Raw genomic sequence first — 24,865 nt, forward strand, 5'->3', positions numbered from 1 at the left:
TTTACCTTTTCCCCAAAGATCCTCTGGCAGATCCCATTCTTGGCCAACTTTTCCTTCACCTGTCGTGTCAATTCAGCTGTGTCCACTTCTTGGTACATGTAGATCTCATACTGTTCTGGTGTTAATGGTGGGACAGAGGGCTTGTGTGGTTTTGAGACAGGGACAAGAGGTGAAGAAGGCAAGGGACTGCTTTGTGGAGTCACACTGCTACTTGCAGCCACTGTGCCCATATCAGATGCTTGAGAATAAGGCGACTCCACATTTTGCCAGTCTTTCCAGTGGTCAGAAGCTGCAGGTCCTTGCAAAGCATTTCGCTCCAGTCTGTTTGGATTACTAATCCTCTCTCTCCCACTACAAGCTTCCTCTGCTCTTCCATCTTCTGAAAAAGTGGAGTTTCTTCTGTCAGGACAAACTGTATTCCACCACTGGTCCCTCCATATACTACTTCGTCCCAGCTCATTTTTAACTTGCTTGAGCATATTCTGGGGTGTGTCTGCTATCCCATGGTGCTCTGAGGAGCATGAGTTATGTAACGCTTCTTTTTTAAATCCATGAGATGTTTGTGTTGTGTTGTTGCTGGAATCCACCATGAAAGGCTTTTTCATGGCTATCAGTGAGGAAGAGAATGAGGAAGATGATGCTGCTTTGGATGAATGGAGGGCTAAGTCAGCTTGAGGAACTGGTGTTGGCTTTGGTGTCGGCTCAAGGCCTGCCTTCTGAGCTTCCATCTCACGCCGGGCCTGTTCCAATATTGACCAAATTGCTTCATCTGAACCACCACTGCTCGATGTACAGGGTGGTTGAGTTGAATCAACTGTAACACAAAATGAAAAAACATTCAAAACCTTCTTTAAACAGTGGCAGTTTTATTAGGAATCTGTTCTGAGATTCTGGCAGCTGTCTACAATCTTAAAGATCATAGAAGAAATTATAGCAATACAGAAAATCTGCCAGGAAAAAGAAATATGAAATGACACTTCAATACCTGGAAAATGGACAGACATGTGAAAGATGAAATTAATGCAGACAAATATGAAGTGATTGCATTCTTGTAGGAAACATAAAGAGAGGCCATTTAGAATTAACATGCAATTATAAAGATAGTGTAGTAACAGCAGGAGACATACATGCTTACATAGTTGAATGTGCCAAGGCAGATTAAGGAAAACAATGTATATGGGTTTCAAAGAAGAGTCACATTGGACTCGAGATATTAAGTCGGTTTCTTTCTCCACATATGTTGAGTTTCTCCACCATTTTCTATTTTTATCTAAGGTATGTGAGGTAGTGAGTTTTATGGAATGAGGTGTAGAGTAACCTTTAAAAAATACTGATTCAGCCTCAACTTTGTGTCTATTTCTGACCACAGTCTTGGAAGGATTTAAGGGATTTTCAGACTTTGCAAAAAACAGTTACAACAATGGTTCACAACCACCTGATGAAGAGGCAGCGCTCCGAAAGCTAGTGCTTCCAAATAAACCTGTTGGACTATAACCTGGTGTTGTGTGATTTTTAACTTTGTACACCCCAGTTCAAATCATGGTTCCAGGGATGAGGAACTTCAGTTACCTGCATAGATTAGAGAAGCTGGTTTAATTAATCTTGTGGCAGAGAATGTTGGGAATAGGTTTGTCACTAGGATGAACAGCCAGATTTAAAGTGAAAAAAACCCAATGATGACATTACGAAATGCTACTTTCACAGCAAGAAGTTAGGATCTGGGATGTACTGTTGCTAAGTGTGGCAAAGGCAGATTTATTCATACCTTTCAAAAGGTAATTGGATAAGGACCTGAGGAGCAAAGATTTGTAGGGCCTCAGGCAAAGAGAAGGGAGTGACACTGACCGAGTTACTCCTACAGATAGCTGGCATGGAAATGAAGGGTCAAATATTCTTGTTCTATGCTGCAAACATTCTACGATTCTATGAAAACTGCACCCAAGATCGAGGACAATGTAACTGTTTTCATTACTAGCTCAGCAATTCCTAATTGGCAGAGTACATTAAGACAACACACTTAGGTTCAGCATTTCAGCAAGTAATTTTCCATATAAATATAAACGGATCTCAGTGTGTCAGTTGCTTATGTAACATAAACCTACACTAGTATTCAGACTTCCATACCTTTAACAAAAAACATATACTGGAAAATAATTCTGTAAGTGAAATGATTAACTTGCAAGTCATAATACTAAAAGGACACAATTTTTCTCAGTTGCAAACATTTTTCCAAAACAAGTATTTTCTTTTGAAGGTTCAAAACCCTCAGTAAAGTAATAGGTTTGTGTTACATGAGAGACTGGCACATTGAGGTTCATTAGTTTAAGTCACAATTTGGAAGTTGGTTGATACTTTGGTTACGTACAAAAACTTCTCAGTTTCAACTCAAAGATGTTTCTGCCTCCAATACTGAAGGAAGCAATGTAGGTCTACCAGGTCTGGTCCAATGTATCTATGATTTCAGTGTACTCACCAGTTTTTTGCACCTGTAGTTCTCTCTTAGCCTGTTCTAGAATGGATTTAATGGCTTCATCAGAGCCAGTCTCAGGGGTTCTGATCCGCGTTGTGATATTGCCTGAAGACATAAAAATTGCAAGTGAAGACTAAAGCAAGGGGTTCCTAGCCAACAGAAATATATTTATAGTACAACAAAGTCAAAATTTACTTATACTCTTTCATTGCTTCTGGTTAATAGCAACTAACTTGTAAAAGCAAATTTAAGAACAGATTTTTGCCCAGTACATTATTCAAATTATGTACAAAATGCTTTGAAAAGCTGAATTAACCACGTTTTCTTCAATTACACACTCACTGCCATCATCCAGAATCACTTTGGATTAAGTGGAGATTTGACAATTTGTAATGCTGATTTTTTTTTTTAAGGATTTTCAATGTCTTTTAGGTTGAGTGCACATGATAGCTAAAGGGTGAGAGACTTAAAATTTACAGTACAGGAACAGACCCAAGTTATCTATGCTGGTAAAGCATGGCACTGCTTAGATCTAAATCAAGAACAGTAAAAAGTTGGAGACATTCAGCAGGTCTGGCAGCATTTGTTAATACTTTATGTTCAATACACTTCTTTAGAAAGAAGTACTTGAAATCTTAACTGTTTCTCTTGTCATGGATGCTGCCAGACCCACCAGGTTATTACTCTGATACTTTCTATGTTTATATAGGCTGATGCTAAAGTGGCAGAATACTTTAAGAAAGGCTTTAAAACTTCTTGGAAGAATGCAGAAAATATTTTGAGAGAACTGTGCCATGGTGAGGGACTTCTGTTACATGGAGTTACACAAAATGCTGGAGTTATTCATTTTAGGGAAGATTGAAAGGAGATTTGATACAGATGCTCAAAATCAGAAAAGGTCCACACAGCTACAGGAGGATTGAGAGCCAGAAAACAACAATTCAAGGTAATTGGCAAAAGAATCAACAGCAACATGAGAATAATAATTACAATCAGTAGTGGACTTGCCAACTTTAAGGGCATTTAAATGGTCATTGGATAAACATATGGATGAAAATGGAATAGTGGACGATAGATGGGTTTCATATTTTTCCACAGGTCGGTGCAACATGGAGGGCCGAAGGGCCTGTATTGCTCTGTAATGTCCTATGTTCTATCTAATGCAGAGGGTTGTTAGAATGTGGATTGATGCTACCTGGGATTGTGGTAGAGGGTTTTCAAAATGGGATCTGATAGCACCTGAAGGTAAAGTACTTTCAGGGCTATGGGAAAAGATCAGGGGGGTGGGAAAAACATATTTGCTTTTGCAGAAAGCCAGTGGGGACATGATGGGCTGAATGGCCTCCTTCTGTGTTGTAATAATTCTGTGATGCTACAACTGCATTGGAGGTGGGGAAAAAGGCAGTCTATCCCAACCATGGCAGCTTTAGTGACGGTGGGGATCGTTTACATATTCTAATTCTCATCACATGCAATAAACTTTTTCTTAGCTTTCATAATTTAACTGAATGTTAAAATCTAATCAGGTACAAAACCTTAGGTTGACTTGGAATAAAACAAAGAATAAAACATCGAAACAGAAAATGCTGGCAAAACTCAGCAGGTCTGGCAGCATCTGTAGGATGGACGCAGAGTTAAAGTTTTGAGTCCAGTGTCTCTTCAACATTAGTTGTCTTCGGATTTAGGTAATTTTTTTTGTGTATATAATTTAAATGGTAACTCCTGTTGAATCAGCACAGTCTAAGCTTTCTTTTCTCATTTTTCTCCCTCATTCATATGCAGCTATTTTATAACATTTTCAATATTTTCTGCATAAGGTTTTTGATATTTGTTCTATAGGTTTAATTTGAAAGACAAACTAACATCGGTCAAAAGACAGGAGGAGGGTAGAGGTCGTTTTATAATGTGGATGTTGCTAAAGCATTTTGGAACACTACACTGCTTTTACAGAAATCGAATGACATGACTTAGACACAAAGTTACTGAAAATGATCAAGTTTGTGCCCTGGCTAAACTTTCCTCTAAAATGTTAATTGGAGACAATAAAAGACATCAAAGCACAAACAAGTTTGTAATGTCATTGTGAAAAATAATTTATGCAAACAATTATATCAAATGTTAATTTTACACAAGAATATTCATGTTTGAAAAACTGGCAGTTGAAATTATTTTGTACTTGATTTATACGTCGCACGGAATGTGACTTGGCACATTTACATTGGGCCGCTGTGGTGTGTTGACAAACAGGTTTTTTAAAATTATGCATTGGAGCTCAGAAATTACATTCAATATCTACAGGAAGTGAGAGCTATGTTTAGAATTTTACTAGGAAACAGGCCATATTCAGTTTGCTTTTGCAACCCACGCATACCCCTACATTTACCCCTTCACCTAATGCTATGGGCAATTTACCATGGCCAATTCACCTAACCTGCACATTTTTGGACTGTGGGAGGAAACCAGTGAGAATGTGCAAACTCCATACAGACAGTCACCTGAGGCGGGAATTGAACCCCGGTCTCTGGCGCTGTGAGGCAGCAGTGCTAATCAGTGTGCCACCGTGCCACCCAAACAAAGGAAATCAAGAACTTGCATAAATTGTCAGGTGAATCAGGATTCAAGAGCAGAAAGTTTTTGGAACAAAATGCAGACAAAATTCTTTTTTTGTTCAAAACTATATTCCAGCATTTATAGTAAAGTAGCAACAATACTGCTGGGAGGATGTAATTACAGTCTAACCAGTTTAAATATATGTAATCAATATTCCTATAGGCCGTTCTGCTATAATGTGCGTTTCATCAGCGTGAATTGGCTATAATGTGATTGATGAATTGTGGACGTTGCTTGGATGACACAAACTTTCTGCTGAATGGGTATAGCGATTTTCTATTAGCGATCTCCACAGCGGGGTTACAGAGGAACACAACTATCGTGTTACAGCAGAACAACCTATATGTCCACATTTACTATATATTTCCTTGGAAATATTGAATTCATCAATAGATAGATGAAGATATTAAATTGTTTTCAAATCATAAACATAAACAAGACTACGTTTCTCCACACTGGAATGCTATGACTAAATACTAACTTTTATACAGTAGCTTAGTTAGAAACTTGCTCAGACCAATTGTTTAATTTGCCTTAATTTCATTTTCACACAAAACCACAAAAGAAAGCACCATTTCTCTTGACTTATTTGTATTTGAACCATAAATAGAAAATTGAGTTAGTATAATCTGTATGGTTTTCATGCTGCACTGGGGCTCTCCCTGATTCTCTCTCTCTCTCTCTCTTATACAGAAACACATTTCTTCTCTTTTTTTTTCCTCTCTTTTCTTTCACTCTCTGTTTAAATATTATCTGAATGGAGGAAAAGATGCTTTAAGGTTGAGAAGAAAATCCGTTCCTATTGGACTAACGGAATGCTACTAATGTAGTCTGTAATATTTAAAAATATTACTGAAGTTATTCAAAGTAACAAAAAGCAAGATTTTGGCTGGTTAATCATTTTATTCATGTTGCTAACCCTGTTTTGCACATTGTGGACACTTCAATTACTCTAACAGCTAACAAGCTTTCCCATTAAATTAATGCAATCGTTGGGGAGAACAGTCTTCTTCACATAATATTCATTCTACTCCCCACCTTCACAAAGTAATGGGAGGACTATTCAATTCACACCTAATTGCAAATTACAATTCCATATCTCATTCAGTCCTCAGCCTCTCTGTGATGTGAGAAAGGCTGCAGTCCTCTCACAACACTCTCTGATTCAATACTCAGCAAGACCAGGTTGGAATCAAGGCCACAGCTCTTTAGGAGAGCACATACTCAGCTGGTGAAATTAGTTTCTGGATTAGGCAGCCCACACCCTAAACACTATCTGCAACTGAAATGAACACAGTAACTTCACATTCCTAGTACAACCCACAGTTAGCACTACTGCCTCACAGCGCCAGGGGCCCAGGTTCAATTCCTGCCTCAGGCAACTGTCTGTGTGGAGTTTGCACATTCTCCCTGGGTTCCTCCCACAGTCAGGTGAATTGGCTATGCTAAATTGACCATAGTGTTAGGTGTCTTAGTCAGGGGTAAATGTATGGGACTGGGTTTTGGTGAGTTGCTCTTCGAAGGGTCAGTGTGGACTTGTTGGACCGAAGGGCCTGTTTCCATACTGTAGGTAATCTAATCTAATCTAATCCTGTAAAATACATCAGGTAGTGGGGCAGTGAAAAATTGCTTGTTCTCCAAAAGGGAGCAGATGTAATGACCTCTTCTTCTGGAGTACTTTGTTTATTTTTAAAAACTTCAGCGACAGGGAATGTAATAGGAGCAGAAGGTACACAAGACATAACCAGAAAATAGGAGACTTGACTACCTTATTAATTCTATGCCATTGACCAGCTTTAATCAAACTAAGACTTGAAAGCCTATTTGAAATCAATATTTGTACTTTTCCATCATTAATATTTTCATAAAGCATCTTTCACGGTGTGCTTGAACATCTGTGGACCTGTTTACTATGCAAATACTGCAGTGCTACATACTCATCCCAAAACAATAACAACCAACAATAAATTTGATGTGTAACTTATAGTTCACTGCAGGTTTTCTTTAATGACTGCACACATAGGGATTTGAATTGTGCACCGATGCAACTCAGTAGGCAATTACTACAAACAGGTGCAAAACCTCATTTACAGCTGCAAACAGAATAATATTTTATTTACTTAAACAATAGGGAATAATGGAGAACCGCCACTCAGTTACACAACTCTAGATCAATTTCTGACTTTTCAGAACTTCCAGCCATTCATCTTATTACTTTTTAAAAAAAAGACAAGGTTGGAAGTTACATACTGGCCGTTACTCCCTTCCATCTCACTAATCAGACAACGCAGAACTGTCTTTGCAACCGACTGTATCGCAAACACACGCAGCCTTATTCTTGAAAACTGCCAGTGCTATTAAATTGTCATCAATGCATGTCTCTATTCCTGAAATCACAATTTCCTGATTCCGAGGAGATGACGTTCTCAACTGAGGCAGCTGGTACTGCGAGCAATTTCAATCACACGGATCCCTAAGTCAACTGCTCTGCCAGCCTATCCATTCAACCAAACGCATTTCAGAATGTCAACCAGTCAGATTCCAGGCCTGTCTCTGCATTAGCACTTCTAATTGTTATTGATTCATTAAAATAAGGTCTCTGGCATTTCGAAATGCTGTCTCACCTCATTCTTGAAAATTAACTTAATCACAGAAACAGCACATATTACTTGCATAGTTCGTTCACAAGAGAATTTTCTAATTGCTCAGTCATGCTCCTTCCCAACTCAAAATGATTAACTTCATTCCTGGTTAGCTACATCTGTGTCAGTGGACAGCACAAAGTCCTTCCTGTTCCTAGCCCTGTCTGTACTTCAGCGTCCAAAATCATCTGTTAATGCACTACAGACCAAGAACACTCCATGCATGCTGTGTTCTCTTGCTTGTTCCATCCATCTTATAGATCTCTACGATATCATCTCTATGCAGCTCACCCTGTCTGTCCTTCAGATACAACCCTGTACTTGCCTTTACTTCACTTGCCAGCAAGAAGCCTGAGCTCAACTCAAAATATAAAGCAACATGGATCAAAGGGTTTATCAAGACTCATTATCCTATCCCAAAGAAACTAAAAAAGCTGCAAATAAGCCAATTGGCTATGATATACAATGAATCAGTATTGCAGATGTCTGATGTATTTGGCTAAACAACAATGCAGCATTCATTTTGTTTCATACACATTATGTATCAGGCGCGGAGCAGATAATTAGTTATTCACTGAAAATAACTAAAACTAACAATGTACTGCAGCTATTTAACAACTGACAGCATTGATGTACTTCCATGACTTCAATGTCAAGAGAACACTTCACAAACACAGTTTTGATATTAATAAAGATGACAGGTTTCGCATGCCTGAAAATGCCTTTGAAGCCTGCCTTGGGTGTGCCAGGGAATTAGTGGAACATTTCTTTCCAATGCTCAAGGGTTTGTTTCTCATCCTCACTTAAACTGGCACCTACACCCTTCCTTACGTTCTTCGATGTGAGCCCAATGGAAGAGCTACCATGATACCCTCAGCCCACATACAGTACCTGGTCAGTAACATTCAATTGTCAGAAACAGCTGCATCACATAGCAGTATTGAAGGCAGACAAAACTCACCACGACTGAGGAAGCCTGCTGTAGAATGACAAGTGGGCTTAAGGGTTCTAGCAGGGAAGCTTAATCAATAGCTACTAGAAATGAACTCCATCCAAAGTCACAAACACTGAGAGACTTGAATTCCAATAGCCACCATTTTGGCAATACATTTTTTTAGCACCTCCTTGCAAGTGCCTACAAACATACAAAATAGAACTTGTTTGGTACCTGTATTTCTTTTTGATTGATTAAACTTTGTTTTTCTGGAAGTTTGTTGCCTGCTTTTAAATCTCTTTGTACACACACATAATTTCTAGAATTCCATGAGTGCTTACCAGTATATGACACTAGGGACCATTCAGCTCATTGGCTGAAAGGCTGGTTTGTGATGCTGAGTGACACCAACATATGGATTAAATTCTTGCAATGGCTGAGGTCATTTCTCCCTTCACCTGAGGCATGGTAGCCCTCAGATTAAACCACCAACAGCTGTTTCTCTCTGATGAAAGAGCTGCTGTATGGTCTGCTAAGACTATGGCAACTTTACCTTTTATTAGGTCACTATGCCAAAGTGCACACCAGTAGGTGGTGTGTGTATGCTGGGGCAACCCCACATGCATCTTTAATAAATAGCAGGGATTCCCTGTTGCTAAGTTTGGTAAGAAGCTGTTTTCTTGAGATCAGTACTTATCCTATGGGAAAAGACATTTGAACATAGGTCTTACTGCACCATACGCCAAACATTTGGCCTTTACAGAATTCAGTTCCCCTGATCTAACTTTGGTCACCCCAGAAATTTTTGAGCTAATCTTTTACCCTCAACACATAAATAAATTTAATTTATCCCCTCAATATTTCATCTGGACATCAATTAATTTATATGATCTCACAAGGTGAGAGTTCATGGAATCGGTACAATACAGAAAAAGGCCATTTGGCCAAAAGTGAGTCTGTACCAACCCTCAGAAAGCATCCTGACCAGATCCACTCACTCATCCTATCCCTGTAACCCCATATTTACCTTGGTTAATCCATCTATTCTACGCATCACTGGACACTATGGGATAACTTAACATGGCCAATCTATCTAGCCTGCACATCTTTGGACGATGGAAAGAAACCAGAGTGTCCTATGGATAACCACATAGACATGGGGAGAACATGCAGACTCCACACAGACAGTCACCTGAAGGTGGAATCGAACCTGGTGCTATGAGGCAGTGTGCTAACAACTGTGCTGCACCAGGGCAACAAAACTAAGCCCAATATTCGCCATATTAATTATCAAATCTCCAGAAAGGTCAATGGATAGTGACAGGATACAAGGACATTTCCCTAACTGCAACTAACTTAACTGTCTGTAATGTTATTTCAACCTTTTGAGAGAAGCGAGCTCAGTATACATCAGGATTCACACTAGAAGACTAACCTGTTGAGTATGGTTAATACTGTATTGCAGAGATTAGCCACCAACAAACCTATTTCTCCCTTGCTAATGAACAGACTGCAGACCATCAAAGAAAAATGTGTGAACTCATTCCAACATGTTCTGCAACCTATACTGCACTTTTACTGATCATGAGCAATTGGTCTCGGAGTTAAATGGAAGGTAAAAAGAGAACAGCAATTTAAGCATATGGATGAAATAGATAAAAATAAGAATGACATGTACACCAAAAATACATTCATGGTCACAAGTGCCATTGGATATTGTCACTAAAACAAAAATATTTGTCAAACTAACTAATGTGCCTAATGTGCAAATCTGAGCTAACTTAATAAATCTTGGGATCAACGAAATTTAGCATCAGATGTTACAAAATAAAGAACATGTAGCAGCACAAATTTATACTGAGAAAGGATCATAACTGTGCTGCTAACGACAGTACATCTAAATTAAAAGTGTCAGAAATGAAAATTGAATGCAACGAGTCACATCAAATTATGTCAAATAAGAAGCAACAGAAATCAATATGAGATTAACGTAGCAGGTTGTGTCATTTGAGAAATGTGAGAGATAGAATATTGTCTCTCTTGTTTGTCATATTGCTATCATCTTAGTTTTATTTGGTTTCAGCTTAGAGTGCTATTTTGTACTGTGACAGGGTTTTCTTTTTAAAAGCTGTCAGTTGTTAAAATGCTTTATTAGGGATGACTGTTGTTATTTAGATAATGACAAAAAGGCTTCACTCTACAAATTTAAACCAGCTCAAGTAAAATCAAAATGACCAGCAATTTTATGCAGGAGAAAGTTTGTTGCCTAACTTACTCAACTTAATTAACAACTTCAAAGGTGCACTACTTCACAACTCTCCTTACAATGTTAACTTGCAGTTTGCATAAACCACAACTTAAATGTTGCTCTCAACTGCACACCATCCACGCTAAGCCCACAGTACCCATTACCCATTTCTCATTTACATTACTAAATAATTTGCATACCAGCATGGTCTTATGCATTCCAATATCTGAGATGTCCTCCAGTCATACACTGCCACACGCATTCTCAATTCTAAGAAATAAGCCTAGTTCTCGTTCCATGTTCCATTCAGTCCAAACTTTTATTGATATCACCCCCATTCAATGGCACTCTGTATTGACATCTCCCTTCCAGCCTTCAAAAACATCTTGTAAAGCACTTAGAATTTTATAAATCTGTGAATATTACTTGTGATAATCAGAAGGTGCTGGTCTTGCTCAAAGTAATGCTCTCCAAATAGTGCCTGCAATGTACATGTTAAGTGAACAGTTTGAATGTTCTACCACAAGACAGGGATTTCAGTGATTCCAAGGATGCCAAAAGAATGATTCCTCTTGTGGGAGAATCTAGAGCTACGGGTAACAGTTTAAAAATAAGGGATCACCCATTTAAGACTGAGATGAGAAAACATATTTTCTCTCTGCCAGTTGAACGTTTTTGGAATTTCATTCCTCAAAGACAGTGTGGAGGAACAGCGGGATCTTGGGATCCATGAGGCAGCATCCCTCAAAGTTGCTGCCCAAGTTGATAGAGTTGTTAAGGAGGCGTATGGTGTTTTGGCTTTCAATTAACAGGGGGATTGAGTTTAAGAGCCGTCAGGTTTTGTTGCAGCTCTCTAAAACCCTAGTTAGACCACACATGGAATATTGTGTCCAGTTCTGGTCACCTCATTATAGGAAGGATGTAGATGCTTTAGAGAGGAGATTTACCAGGATGCTGCCTGGATTGGACGGCTTGTCTTACAAAGAGAGGTTGAGTGAGCTAGGGCTTTTCACACTGGAGAGGAAGAGAGGTGACTTGATAGAGGTGTACAAGGTAATGAGAGGCATAGAGTTGATAGCTAGAGACTTTTCCTCAGGGCAGAAATAGCTGTCACGAGGGGTCATATTCTTAAAGTATTGGAGGAAGGTATAGGGGAGATGTCAGAGATTGGTCCTTTACGCAGAGAGTGGTGGGTACATGGAATGCACTGCCAGCAGTTGTAGTAGGGACATTTAAGCGACTGCTGGACAAGCACATTGACAGCAGTAAATTGAGGAGTGTGTCGGCTGGGTTTATCTTAGACTAAGATAAATGCTTGGCCCAACATTGTGGGCCAAAGGGCCTGTAATGTGCTGAAAAAATAATGAATTATAATGCAGTGGATACATAATTTCAATATTTTTCGAGGTAGTTTGAATCTTGATTGACCAAGGCGGTGAAAGGTTATCAGGAATGTAGAGTTGAGGTTAAAATCAGATAAGTCATGACCTTATTGAATGGCGGAGCAGGCTCAGAGGATTGAGTGGCCTACCCTTGTTCCTTGTTTGATATGTTTTGCTAGTAAAGCTTTATTATTTCACAAAACCTATTTCATAGATGTAGGAGCATTTCTTTTAAGTTGTAAAAAACTGTTGTGCCAAAACGAATCACCACTTCATGCTGTTCTGAAGTTGTCAAGAGTTCAGGAGAGCACAGGATAGCCAGTGGTACAGAAAGCCTGTGGTTTAGAAGCCATGCTAATCAATTACCCAGAAGGAGGCATATTTTGTAAGGCAAGTGTCTGGTTATCCTATTTCTAGTTTATTACTCAGTAAAAGACATTACTTCTCCTATAAGCTTTCCATGTATGGTTCCAAATAAGAACTGCTGAAACTCGCCTACTAGGAACAGCTGGACATTCTAGGTCACCAACTTTTATTGCTTGAAAAGCTCATGATGCTGACATTCCAGGGCTTTAATCGCAATTTTGTAATGACGAAAATGGGTTTAATCAGCATGTATTACAATTTGATAGGATTTATGTAGTTGTCTATTGTGTAATGGCTTCAAGACACGAGCAGTAGAAAGACAATGGAATTAAAAATTATGCATAAGACCATAAGATATAGGAGCAGAATTAGACCATTTAGCCTATTGAGTCTTCTCCGGCATTCAATCATGGCTGAAATGTTTCTCAACCCTATTCTCTGCCTTAATCCTCCCACTGAACAAGAACCTATCTATATCTGTCTTAAATGCAACCAATAACTTGGCCTCTACAGCCTCCTATGGCAATAACTTCCACAAATCTACCACGCCCTGTCTGAAGAACAGGTGACTGATCTGACATCACACTATTTTGTGCTGCACCAGAGGTAGATTTCTGTTATTCCATAACAGAACTCTATTATTCAATTTTTCTAAAAAGAACAAGAACATGAAAAATTAAGAATATTTATACTGTGCAAAGAAAGAGCTCCTTGTCACTTTGGTGAATTTTATCTGCTCAGTCTGACAGCTAACAGAACTATGCAATCCTGAATACAGCACTCTATGCGCACTGTGATCCATTCCAATTCCCATTTCAGGTTCGTTTAATGAACTGTGAGGTCACATTAAATCCAACAAAAACAACAGTGCAGGCACCAGGAAAACTTCAAAGTACACAAGCAAAGCATTTTCCTGAAATGTAAGCTAAACTTCAGACACATTAAAAATAACTTGGGTTTATATAGCAGTTCATACATTATTGAAACATCACAAAGCGTTTCACAGACAACATATTACTTTGGAGGTGTACTTTTATTCAAAAGCATGGCAACTAATACATTGTGGAAGAACACTTGACTTCTCTGCTTCAACATTTGGAAACTATGAATCTAGAGTCAAAAATTTGATATTAACAGAATCAATAACTGACTTAGTTGGTACTACTCTGCATTTACTTTAGTAAAATAAAATGAGGATTTGTGAACCTTTTCAAAAAATATGTAGGGATTTCCCTTCAATTGAACACAAGTACAGTGACTTAGTCAGAAAGACTGTACTGCTGAGGTTTAAAATAATTACATATTCAGGTTATAATATTTCTAAAAGTAACGCATGGCCATCATTAGATTAAATTCTCCACTTTGATCCATCTTTTCACTCCAGGTTATCAAAGGGCTGACCAGAATGGGTTAAATGTTCACCATTACCAAAAGTATTCGGAAACTATTGGGAGCATAAGAATTTGTAAACACCTCAACTGGTCAACAATATTTTAGGCAACCTGTTGATCAGCCAACAAAGAACACTTCAGTCTTGTGAATATCCCTGGTAACAGACCCTCAGAAATAATTCAAACCGTATGCTTCATGAGGTCACAACCGTAACTTGCATGAACTATCACTTAAAGCTGCAATGCCCTTTCAATCTAATTTGTTTAAATACACCCACCTCTCTCTGAACAATTTCAGTATGCTCAAGATTTTGAGAGGTAAAACCTGCAATTTCCACTCTGCTCAGTTTTAACTGTTCATCAAAAAGACCCGAAGACTCCCTATCTCTTCAATAACCTCCATCAACCATGCTCTGAGTCACTTAACCAGCTATTTCAGTCATAATCCCAAAATATTTTAGTTCTTTAAATTTAGAAATATTTACAAATGATGTTCAAATGAAATGACTAAAATAAATAGTAGTTAGGTGCATTAACATGCAGTTCAAGGAGAATAAATTAGTTCAAAAATAGATTTAAAAAGACAAGTATCAAATAGTTGCTCATTGCAGCTTTAAGGAGTGAATGCCTTGATTTTTATACTTACACTATCTGTTTTCCAGCAGATTCCAGGCCAGTATTAGACCATATCACTTGGGTTTTGTAGAGTTAATATGTTTACATGAATCCTATTGGTTGTAATTAACAGAACATCCCAGGACCTACCTTCTGAACCATATCTTCGTTTCTTTACTTCCTGCAACACTCTTTGTATGTTCTGGCCTGGAACCTCTGTTAAAAAACAAGTTTCGATAAGAATAAAAAACAAGGGGGAATTTTTTTTTGTCTCTTTACAGTGACCTAGCATGTTATATACTGGGGCACACACAATATATACTGTCACTGATTATTTCAATGGACTGTGTTTTTGGGAGAGGGAGGAAGGTCGAAAACAGCAGTTGAGCTTCATGACAGATGTCATGATGATTCTTGTCGGCACAAAATCATTTTAAAATTTAATGAGCATCAATAACCATGATATCAAATGTCAGTGGCCTCCTTACACTCTCAGCATTTTCATTACCTATTTCTAACCTAAATAAAGGTTGTTCAATGGCAGATGATTCTGTAAAGCTGCAAGCTACTAAATGTTGATACTCAGTATTTGGATATACTTGTCAATGAATTGTGGTAAGTTAACATGCAGATTTAGTAAGCCATTAGGAAGGCAAATGCTTTGTTTAACTTTTTACAAATGGTATGGAGTGCAAAAATAAAGAAATCTTCATGAAATTCTATAAGGCTTTGAATATTGTTCGCAGATTTGTTCTCTGAACACAAAGAAACATAAACTTGCCTTACTGCAATAAAGGTTCACTATTGGTTCTTGAAATGAGAAGGCAGAGCTATGAGAACAAATCAGGTCACTGGATCTGAAACGTTAACTCTGCTTTCTCTTCACAGGTGCTGCCAGATCTGCTGAATTTTTAACAGCAATTTCTGTTTTGTTTCTATATTATCTGGAGTTTAGGAAAAGAAATAATTAGACCAAAACACTTTTTAAAGAATGCTTGACAGAGTAGACACTGAGTCTCCGTTTCCCAATTACTGAAGCGGTTATAGCCTCAGGAAAAGTGTTCAGCCATTTAGTGCTAAAAATGAGAAATTTCTTCATTCAGAAGATTCTTTCAAATTCTTTAACAGGGCTGCAGATACAATCAAAACATTTGGACTCTAAGGGAATCAAGGGATATGAGGATGGGGCTGGAAAGTGGACTTAACATTAACTTTAGATATTATCTTCCTGAATGGAGAAAATTTGAGAGATTTTATGGGCATATTTCTTTTTCCATTGTCAATTGGTTCAATAATTTACTATGATACTTTGATACAAGCTCAAGCTTGCTCACAAGCTGTCAAGTGATTTGGAATGAGCAACAAATGCAGGCAATGATGCTCACATCCCATAAATAAATAATATAGAAAAAAATATTGTGACTTCTCTACAATGCACGTTTCTCCTTGGTTCCTTGTGCAGCAAGAACAGTAACACGGTCTCTTCTTACAAAATCTAGTTTTTGCAACTGGAAGTTCATGCATTAGTAAAATTTAACTTTCAGTTTTATTATATATCTCTGCTTGGTTCTCTACATCATTTGTGATCTTCACAGCATAAGATGTCATTATACAGAATATACGGAACAGAAATAAGCTTCTTGAGAGCAGCCAGTCCATGTCGATATTTTTGCTTGAGCCTCTTTTCTTAACTAAATGTACCATTGTAACCACCTATTCCCTTCTCAACTCATATATTTGTCTAATTTCCCTTAAATACATCTACACTATCCATTCAACCATACCCTGTGCCAGATAATTGCAAGTTCTTGCCATTCTCTGGGTGAAAAAATGCTACTAAATTTATTGGTGACTAGGAAATATTCATGGCTTTTGGCTTTGTTCTTCTCCCCAGAAGGAGGCATTCTCTATCAAAACTTTTCAAAATTTTTAAAGACCTCTATTAGGTCATACCTCAACCTTTTTTTCAAGAAATGTTGAGAGCCATCCTGTCAACTCTTTCCTGATGAGTAAATCCACATATTTCTAGGACTGTCCTTGTAAATCTTCACCACCGCCCTCTCAAATGCCTCTATTGTGACTAGATCTGCAAATGGTATTCCAAGTGTGCACCAAGGTTCAGTACAGATTTGGCATTGATTAATGTTCTCCTGTAATGTGTAATCCACAAGAAAATATGGAAAACAAAACACTTCAATGTTTGACAGGAATTGACAAGAAAATACCTCACTGAACACAAATATATACAAACATAAACTGATAAAAATGGTATCTACAAATTAGGAAGAAGGCCTTTTTTTTTGAAGAAGCGTGTTAAGTGACAAAATTACAACAATTACATTTAAAATCAATTGGATTTTCACAAATGAGAAAAACAAAGCTCCCGATTCTAACACTCAGGTTCTCTTACTAGAACAATGCTTTTTAAAAAAAAAATTAGATTAGATTCCATACAGTATGGAAACAGGCTCTTCGGCCCAACAACTCCACATCAACCCTCCGAAGAGACCCATCCCCTATATTTACCTCTGACTATTGTACCTAATACTATGGGCAATTTAGCATGGCTAATTCACCTGGCCTGCACATCTTTGGATTGTGGGAGGAAAACCATGCAGACACAGGGAGAATGTACAAACCCTACACACACAGTCGCCCAAGGTGGGAATCAAACCCAGTTCCCTGGCACTGTGAGGCAGCAGTGCTAACTACTGAGCCACCATGCCGCCCTTTCTCAGGTCATGCAGCTTAATCCAACACTGCATGGAAAATAATCAAGACTTCGAGTACACTCACGGCTCATATTCTAAATGTGGAGTACAGTCTTTTCATTTTTGATGTGTTCTATTCACAAAGCTCCTGTTGCTATAATCAATACCTATACATGTACTGACTTTCAACAAGAAAAGCTCTAAACTCAAAAGTACAACAAATCCATGAGAAGTCTCACAGCAGCTTTCTGTGAGGCAATGCTTTACCAATGTACTTGACAATTAAATATCATGGTTCTCTACACAGCAGCCTTTAGGCTGTCAAGTGCACACAGCTGTGTGTTTGTGTATTATATGAGGAAGGAATATACCAGAAGCCTTATGAATTTAAACAGTTGCTTATCTCTGTTCTAGGTGGGAGAATGCAGGAAGTGCAGTGCCTATAAATGATACGATGATTTAGTCATGGAAATTGTTACACTAATTTGAATCTGGGTTGTTTCAATTATTAAGTAGCCATAAAAAAAATCTTTATCAAGCTTTGATTTGTCTTATCTGCTGTTCAGAATTTGCTTTCATGTTGTCAACTTTTTTAAAAGCTAAAATCACAGAATCAGAGTGTTAGGATGTAAAAGGCCAATGAGCTCATATCTGCACCAGCTCTTCAAATGAGCATCATTACCAAGTTCTAAATCCTTATTTGTTTTTCCCCCACAGCTGTGCACATTATCTATCCAAATAATCATTAAAGGGCATCTTGAATATCTCAACTGAACCTGTCTCAACCATACTACCAGGCAGTGCATTCTATAACCTAATTACTTGTATGAAAAAACTTTCCTCTCGCATTTACATCTTGCAAATCACTTTAAATCTACGCTGCTTCATTCTTGTTCCTTTACAAGTAGAAACAGTTTCTCCCTATTCATTCTATCCAGCCCGGTCATGATTTTGAAAACCTCGTGTCAGATCTCTTCTTGTTATCTCCAAAGTGAAGAATTTGGGACTGTTCTATCTATCCTTATAACCAAAATTCCTTATTCATGGCATTATTCTTGTGTTCTCTGAAATGTGTTCATCTCCTCCCTATAATGTGGCACCCTGAGCTACAAGACGACTCAAGCTGAGGTTTAACAAGTGCCGTTCTTTAAAGAGAGTCTTATACCAGTCCTCGTCTTACATTTAGTTGTCTTATCTTCGTGAAACATTACAGTCTTCGCTCTTTTCACTTTCTTACACTCCAGCAATTTCCAGCCTATGTTTCAGAATTTGCAGTCCTTTCCTTTGATGTATGTTTTACTTTTCATTTCATCAATGTTTACACAGTGACTGCTGGTGATTGGAGCAATCCATTTGAAGTGTACAGTGGAGGAGACCTGGAAATAACCTGTTGGGGTATGGAAGTTGGATTATGATACCAGTGAGGCATCAAGACAAGGTGGAATTATGAAGTGCAAATCTATCTGCACTGTGCAGATTGGGATTAAAACAGAAGAACTAAAGTAAACAGACTTCTACATATCTAAAATGTGTATGAATTTTTCAAGGGGAGAAATTAGTCAGGGGTAGACTTGGTTCTGAGAAACGTTCCAAACAATTCATTTCAACAAATCTCCATTTCCTAATTAGTTTTAATCAATGCAGGTCAAGGAACATACTACTGGCAAAAAATCAAAATACCAGTCAGAATGGCTGTTTTTTAAAATTTATTCATGTTGAGGGATGTGGGTGTTGCTGGCTGACTTGCATTTATTGCCATCCCTCAGTGCCCTTGAGAAGGTGGTGGGGAGTGTTTTCTTGAACCACTGCGGTCTACCTGCTGTGGGTTTACCCACAATGCCATGAGGAAGTGAATTCCAGAATTCTATATAATTAACCAGTCAGCAAGTTGCATTCTTCTCTTTATTTTAAAGTACCGATTTATGAAGAAACATAGCTTGAAAGTCAAATTGCCTGTACTAATCTATACACTGCTAACCAAGTGCTTAATATATTGAACTATAAGGCTAGTTTACAACTCAACATCTTTTTAAATTCACACTTGAGATGTGGGCATTGCTGACAAGCCAACATTTACTGCCCATCCTAGTTTCCCTTGAGAAGGAGGCATTATGTGGCCTTCTTGAACCTGTGTAGTTCACATGCCATAGGTTGACTGATATTCAGAAACAATAGGTTGGTAACAGATTTCAGATCTCATACCTTATGAAACAAAACATCTCTATGAGTCTATACAGAAACTAAAAAAGCTGTGCAATAATTTGGAAGACAATGATGATCAATATTTTCCAAAATACTAATTTCCAGAAAACTGGATGGACACTTGAAGGAAGCAAACTTGCAGGGCCAGACTTGGTAGAAACTGGATTGTTCTACAAAGAACCAACATGGACCTTGAAGTGCTGAATGGTGTCCTTCTGTGCAGTAATGACTCCAACTTGCTTTTGATGTATATTTGATTTTGATTTTTCCAAGAGATCACATGGTTTCAGTTGGGATGGACAGTATATCTTATAATGCACAATGAATTACTAATATACAAAGAGTCATAGAGTCATACAGCACAGAACCAGACCCTATGGCCCAACTCGTTCACGCTGACCAGGTTCCCCAAAGTGAACTAGTCCCCTTTGCCTGTGTTTCACCCATGTCCCTCTAAACCTTTCCTGGAATACAACAGACCAGATGGTCTTTACCAATCCAACACTGTTCATTAAACAGGCAATGAATTGACAAATTCTGATTAGTCAAATGTTGCACTGTGATCTGGGTTAGGATTAGGCACCATACCTCACTAAGTATGATTTTGCCTTTGAGGAGTACAATACAGATTCACCAAAATTATAGCAAAACTAAATGGTTAAATTACAAAAACAGGATTCAGAGACGAGATTTGCTAACCATTGAATGTCAAACATTAAGAGGTAATCTAATCATGATGACACTGATAATGATCTGCCAAACCTTTTTAGATACAGGAGTTGTGCCACAAGATTGAAAAACTGCAAATGTTACATAAAAGCAAAATACTGCAGCTACTGGAAATCCAAATTAAAATTCATCAAATTCAACTAAATACTTGAACTTGGTTTCTCTTTCCACAGATGTTTTGGACCTGCTGAATTTCTGTTTTTATTTTTATTCAAAAAAGGATGAAAGGGCAAAACCAGCAATTTACGTGGTAAGAAATCTGTCAGAAATGATAATCTGGGATAAAGTTATTAATCACTTGAACAAGGGAGGATATATCAAGTAAAGCCTACATGGATTTGTTTGGGACAGATTGTGTACAACTGACTTGATTGAGCTTTTTGATGAGGTAATAAAGATGGTTGATGGGGATAATGCAGTTGATGTACAGGGCATCTAAAAAATGCTTGGTAAAGTGTCATTTAGCAGATTGTCAGCTAAGTTGAAGTCTGTATGAAAAGAGGGACAGTGGCTGCACGGATTGCACTACCAAGTTGACTAAATGATGGGAAATAGAAAGTAGTTTTTAACACTTTAGCAAAGCATACAGTGAGTTTTCCCAGGAATCAGTACAAGAGTCATTGTTTTTCTTGAATTAGATAAATGACCTAGACTTTGGAGTACACAGGGCATCAAAGTATTGTGAACTGTGAATGAGACAGCAATAGGTCCAGATTTCGACAGGGCACAGACAAGCTTATGGAACATTTAATGCAGAGATTCATTTTGGTAGGAACAACGAGGAAAGACAATATAAAATAAACAATAAAATTCTAGAGTGATTGTAGGGGGAGAAGAATCATGTTTAACACCACAAATTTGAAGAGTGGCAGATAGACAAAAAGATATACCTGGGCTTTATAAACAGAGAAATTGACTATAAAAACAAACTAATAACAAACCTTAGGTTCAACCTGAAACTAGAATATTGTATCCAAATCTCTACACCCCATTTTTGAAAGATCATTAAGGCATTACAGAGAGTGCAGAAAAAACTGAAGCTACTTTAAGCTATGAGGTGTTTCGGTTACACAGATAGATTGGAATAATTGTGACTGTTGTCATGTAAAGTTTTGAGAGAGTAAATAGGAAGAAATTGTTTCCACTGGCAGAAAGGACAAGCACTAAGGAACACCAATTTAGGCTGACTGGCCAAAGTACCAAAACAGACAGAAGGAAAAAACTTTTAAAATTTTTAAAAGCAAGTTAGTATCTAGAGTGCACTGCCTAATGGAGAATCAGAAGCTGGTTCAGTTGTTGTTTGAGGATCATCTGAAAAGAAAAATATTTCAGGCCAACAAGGAAAAGGCAAGGAACCAGATGTGTTGCTCTTATAGAGAGCCAATATGGACACAAACGGCTAAATGGCTTCTTTATTTGTTGCCATGATTTTATGGTTACTGAAATCATTGATCCCTTGCTAGCATCTGCCTCCCCTAGATACAGTCACTGAACGGTCGACATTCATCTTTCACCTTTGACACGAGGCTTTAATATGTATTTCACAGAAGAGGGGAACAGGAGGAAGAGAAAAAATTTAACTAAGCCTCACCAACTTCACCCACATCCATTCTTCCCTTATTTCCAGCTGTGGTTGCTTGATACCAACAGGAACCAGAACCCATGACCAAGACTTACTCTTAAACTAAGAATAATCAAGACCCTGCTTGATACCAATTAATTCAATACATCAGAGATTGACCCTGGAATTTTATGGCCCAATAACACAGATAGATCAACTGAAGTACAGGAAGCCTATTTTCTCTGTATCATGAAATTGTTTTCAAATAAAAGGTTTACGCTCTAGTTCTACACTTTTATTTCTGTTACCAGGCATTGAGACTGACTTAATTTACAAGAAAATTGCAAGATCTGAAACTACATCATATTGAGAATGTAGACACATTTAGGGACAATGGGACTAACAGATCTGGGATGACTTTGTGCTCAAATAAACATCACACCCTGAGATTTAAGCCATAGGCTTTTACAGTAAAGACAGAATGGCTATTTCATTAGAAAAACAGGTTTCCATGTTATTTTATGAACTTATTGCAAGGTAAAAAACATATCCTTACCACTAGAAAAGACAGAAGGGTGTCTGTGGATAGTCTGCAGATTCTGCAGCATAGTTAATTTGCACGTACTAGGGGGAGTTCGAGGTGATCTGAAAATGTGTTGCTGGAAAAGCGCAGCAGGCCAGGCAGCATCCAAGGAGCAGGAGAATCGACGTTTTGGGCTGCCTGACCTGTTGCGCTTTTCCAGCAACACATTTTCAGCTCTGATCTCCAGCATCTGCAGTCCTCACTTTCTCCTAGGTGTTCGAGATGATATCAATGTACAGGTTTTTAAATGCTTTCAGTATTCAAATGAAATACCAGTGCCCTAAGTTGACATTGTCCTCCCCAAAATCATCAATTCTGGAAATGTATTAAAATAATCATGCTGAAGGATGGAAATAAAATGTGTTGCATTCCAACACTCTGCAAATCAGCAGAACAGCTTAAAGACACAGGATTCTTTTTAGTAGTCCTAACAGAATTTTGATGTAGCACATTCAAAGTTAAGTCCAGTTTCTGAATCTTTCAGCTCCTGAGTTCTCAGTTATGTTGTCCATTATGACATGTTTTGATATTTAAGTTTGGGAAATCCCTTTCTATAATACTCCTTCAAACATATAATGGAGAGTAGTTTTGAGTAGTGTTCTTCTTGTAACTATCGTAGGTGTTAATTATGGTTGGGTGAAGGTCTGCAAGCATAAGACATCTTGTGTGACCTTAGACATCTTCAGCTCAGTAACACTTGTGTAACACTTGCTCTGGAGCCAAAATTCATGGATTTGTCCCTGGGATGAATGAATTGACCTATGATGAGAAGTTGAGTAAATTGGGTCTGCATTCTCAGGCTTTAAAAGAATGAGAAGTAATCTCATTGAAACATTCTAGAGTAGAAAGAAACTTGACAGTCCTTGGTATTCGAGACCAAAGGGGCACAATTTCAAGTTAAGCAGAGTTGTTGACTCTCCATCATTGAATAAATTTAAGACTGAGAAAGCTATAGATTTCTGGTGTCTCACCAATCAAAGGATATGAGGAGTGTGTTGCAAAGTGATGGTGAAATGGAAGATCTGTTATCATCATTTGGAATTGTAGAGTACACTTTGGGCCATCTACTCCTGCCCTGTGTTTTATGCAACTCAGGACTGTAATCATAAGCAGGAATTCTAGTTGATACTTTCCATGTTCTCAGCCAATGGCTTGTGAGGTTAACTTTCATATTCACTCTGCAATCAGCAACCCCACAATACACCATGTACTATAGTAAAAAACTGGGCATTGCAGTTATTTACTGTCCTATCAGGTGAGCAGCTAGGAGAAGGCATAGAAAAAATCCCAGTTCTTATCATATTTGACAAAGCCAGTACCAGAATAGACTGCACAAAACCAACTAGTATTTTATCAGTTGAAATAGAACTGCAGGAATAATATATCTTTAAGATATTTTGAATGAAAAAGATTATAGTAATCACCCACCTCTTTGCCTGCCCTGGATGCTCCGCAGGGCCAGAATGTTCTGTTCATCAGACAGGAACTGTTTCATCTTGTGAAAAGGCTCCTTCCCTCGAACAGTCAATTTATTCCATGGTTTGGGTCTGGCCAGTATTTCACTTACAGAGCCTTGAGATAACCCCAGTACATAATGTCCAAATATCCGTTGGCCAATATTGTGCTTGATCAGCTGCTCTTTAACTTGCCGTGCAATTTCTGCAGTGTCCAGCTCTTCGCCCTCAGATATGCTTCCAGCACTTTCTGACTGGCTGGGTGAAGGGATCATTCCATTTAAGTCAGAACTCTGCTGGATCGGGCTTGGGGATGATATGGAATTTGTGCTGTAGGGACCTGTTGGAAAAAGCATGGTTGTGCTTCCTGCATCCTGCATTGCCTTGGTGTAGAAGGACTGCATTAGCTGCCGCTGAAGAAGTGAGTTTAGTGCAAATTTCCCTGCAGAGGCCAGGGGAAACGGGGAGCTTGTCAATGATGAGTTGAAAAAATCTTGACCTAAAACCGTCGGTGAGAATTGGTGCGTACCATTAGCACTGGAAGCCTGCTCATTCGCGTTGCGCAGCAACTTAGAGGGAGGGGAGGATGGTGAGGTCGAAGGGCGCAGACTCTCAGGTCGGTCTTTCCCATTTCTCCCAGCTGACCCTACAAGAAAGGCCAAACACAATGCATTATGGGGGAGTGAAAGGTAAAACCATGAAAAATAGCAAACTTTAGCCCAAAATTGCAAGTTAACAAAGGGCTTTCAACTGACGCAACTGGTCAAATTTGAGTATTCCAGACTAGCCCCCAAAGACAGATGTCATGCATTTGTTGTTTGTACCTTTCTTGTAAATGGCAGCCTGAAGAATCCCTGACAAGCATTTAAGCAGCCCATACCAAGCATTACTTAGTGTAAGTGCCACCATCAGGCAATGTGTTAGTTTAACAGATATAAAACCCTACGCAGAGAGATAATTGTAGCAA

The 24,865-nt window shown here is 38.3% G+C and overlaps 1 protein-coding gene across 6 annotated transcripts in view; it reads right to left on the minus strand.

Annotated features, from left to right (window-relative positions):
• LOC122564179 (protein CASP-like) overlaps nucleotides 1–24,865 on the minus strand; it is a 632,323-nt gene that overhangs the window by 148,134 nt on the left and 459,324 nt on the right. For 3 of the 6 annotated variants that reach the window (XM_087977575.1, XM_043718860.2, XM_087977577.1), the window contains exons 15-18: nucleotides 23,873–24,544; nucleotides 14,809–14,874; nucleotides 2,474–2,575; nucleotides 6–814 (exon numbers count right to left, since the gene is read on the minus strand). The exons of 1 other annotated variant lie outside the window; for it this stretch is intronic. In XM_087977575.1, coding sequence (XP_087833701.1) covers nucleotides 6–814; nucleotides 2,474–2,575; nucleotides 14,809–14,874; nucleotides 23,873–24,544 — 1,649 coding nt within the window. The remainder of the gene's footprint in view (nucleotides 1–5; nucleotides 815–2,473; nucleotides 2,576–14,808; nucleotides 14,875–23,872; nucleotides 24,545–24,865) is intronic. 2 more of the 6 variants (XM_087977578.1, XM_087977576.1) reach the window with 1 other exon arrangement.

This window comes from Chiloscyllium plagiosum, unplaced genomic scaffold (genome assembly GCF_037043375.1).
Source record: "Chiloscyllium plagiosum isolate Xiang-an unplaced genomic scaffold, Cpla_swu_hap1 HiC_scaffold_31, whole genome shotgun sequence".
NCBI classification, from domain to species: Eukaryota; Metazoa; Chordata; class Chondrichthyes; order Orectolobiformes; family Hemiscylliidae; genus Chiloscyllium; species Chiloscyllium plagiosum.